This window comes from Eimeria mitis, genomic scaffold (assembly GCF_000499745.2).
Source record: "Eimeria mitis Houghton genomic scaffold, Emh_scaff8616, whole genome shotgun sequence".
Classification (NCBI taxonomy): domain Eukaryota; phylum Apicomplexa; class Conoidasida; order Eucoccidiorida; family Eimeriidae; genus Eimeria; species Eimeria mitis.
In genome coordinates, this window is record NW_024016425.1 from 1 (window position 1) to 1786 (window position 1786).

The following is a 1786-nucleotide window of genomic DNA, read 5'->3' on the forward strand; positions in this document are numbered from 1 at the left end:
TATACACCCCAACCTGCTGCCTCTTTTTCTTTTTTTTTTTTTTTATTTTTTTTAAAATACAAAATGGGGGGTATTATTAGTTCAAGTAAAACCACTAAAGAGGAGATGCCTTCACACAGAGAGGCTCCTGCTGCAGCTAGCCATAGACGAGCCCCTGCTGCTGCTGCTGCTGCTGCTCCTGCTGCGGGAGCAGCAGCAGCAGCAGCAGCCCCCAGCCACAGCAGCAGAAACTCTGCTGCAGCACGAAATACCCAGACAGACAAAACTCCTAAAAGTGGGGGCCGTGCAGCTCAGAGCGGTGCTGCGAATGCCAGCAGCAGCAGCAGCAGCAGCAGCAGCAGCAGCAAGAACAGGAGCAGCAGCAGCAGCAGCAGCAGCAAGAACAGGAACAGCAGCAGCAGCAACGCGAACAGCAGCAAGAACAGAAGCAGCAGCAGCAGCAGCAGCAGCAGCAGCAGCAGCAAGAAGAACAACAGCAACAAAGCTGCTGTGCTGCGGGCAGCAAGCAGGAGGCCCCGCGGGCGGCCAAAGGGTTTATTAGGAGAGTCTATGGATGCTGCTGATGCAGCAGAGACAGAGAAGACACAGCAGCAGCAGCAGAAGCAGCAGCAGCAGAAGCAGCAGCAGCAGCAGAAGCAGCAGCAGAAGCAGCAGCAGCAGCAGCAGCAGCAGCAAAAGAAACAAAGAAGAGTAGAGACAGAGACACAGAAAGAAGAACCCCTTAAACTCATCAACCAAAAACAAAGAGAAGACAGACAAAAAAGGAGAAATGTTGCTGCTGCTGCTGCTGCTGCTGCAGCAGCAGCAGCACACGAAGCAAACAGAGTAAAGACACCGTCTGTAAAGGCAGAACAGCAGAAGGCTGCAGCTGGCAGCAGCAGCAGCAGGAGCAGCAGCAAGGAACCATCAGCAGCAGCAGCAGCAGCAGCAGCAGCAGCAGCAGCATCGCGCAAGCGAAAGGAATCTGCTGCTGCAGCAAACAGCTCAATGGACAGCAGCAAAACAAAAGTAGAGAAGCAGCAAGACAAGAAGCAGCGGCGTGTCTGCTCCTCACGCCGTTAGTTGCTGCTGCAGCAGCAGCAGCAGCAGCAGCTGCAGCAGCAGCAGCAGCAGCAGCTTGAAAAAAAATATATATAAATGCAAAAAAAGAAATATAAATATAAACTATTGTCTTGGCGGCGTCGGTCTCCCGGGCCGACAGAGGGAGAGGGGACCTTACAGCCCCGCAGCAGCAGCAGCAGCAGCAGCAGCAGCAGCAGCAGCAACGGCAGCCGCAGCACAGCTGCAGCAGCAGCGGCAGCAGCTGCAGCAGCAGCTGCAGCAGCAACAGAAGCAGCATAAGCGGCTGCAGCAGCAGCGGCAGCAGCAGCTGCAGCAGCAACAGAAGCAGCATAAGCGATTGCAGCTGCAGCAGCAGCTGCAGCAGCAGCAGCAGCAGCAGCAGCAGCTGCTGCTGCTGCTGCTGCAGTAGTAGCAAAGAAAGAGGCAGTGGCCGGGCTTTGTTTGGCTTTTAAATTTTTTTTAATTTGCCTCTTTAGTTTTGTCGTTTCTCTTTTTGTGTTGGGGTGTATATACACCTCAGCTGTATATATAATATATAATATATAATATATAATATATAATATATAATATATAATATAATATATAATATATAATATATAATATATATAATATATAATATATAATATATAATAATAATATATATAATAATAGTTATAATATATAATATATATATATAATATATATTATATATATATATATATATATATATATATATATATATATA

The 1786-nt window shown here is 47.9% G+C and overlaps 1 protein-coding gene across 1 annotated transcript; it reads left to right on the forward strand.

Annotated features, from left to right (window-relative positions):
- Positions 1-105: 105 nt before the first annotated feature.
- Positions 106-1471, forward strand: EMH_0095410 (uncharacterized protein; the record flags this gene model as incomplete). Its single annotated transcript, XM_038023192.1, has 2 exons — positions 106-1008; positions 1202-1471. The coding sequence occupies 2 exons, from the start codon at positions 106-108 to the stop codon at positions 1469-1471; spliced, it is 1173 nt and encodes a 390-aa protein (XP_037879046.1).
- Positions 1472-1786: the final 315 nt, after the last annotated feature.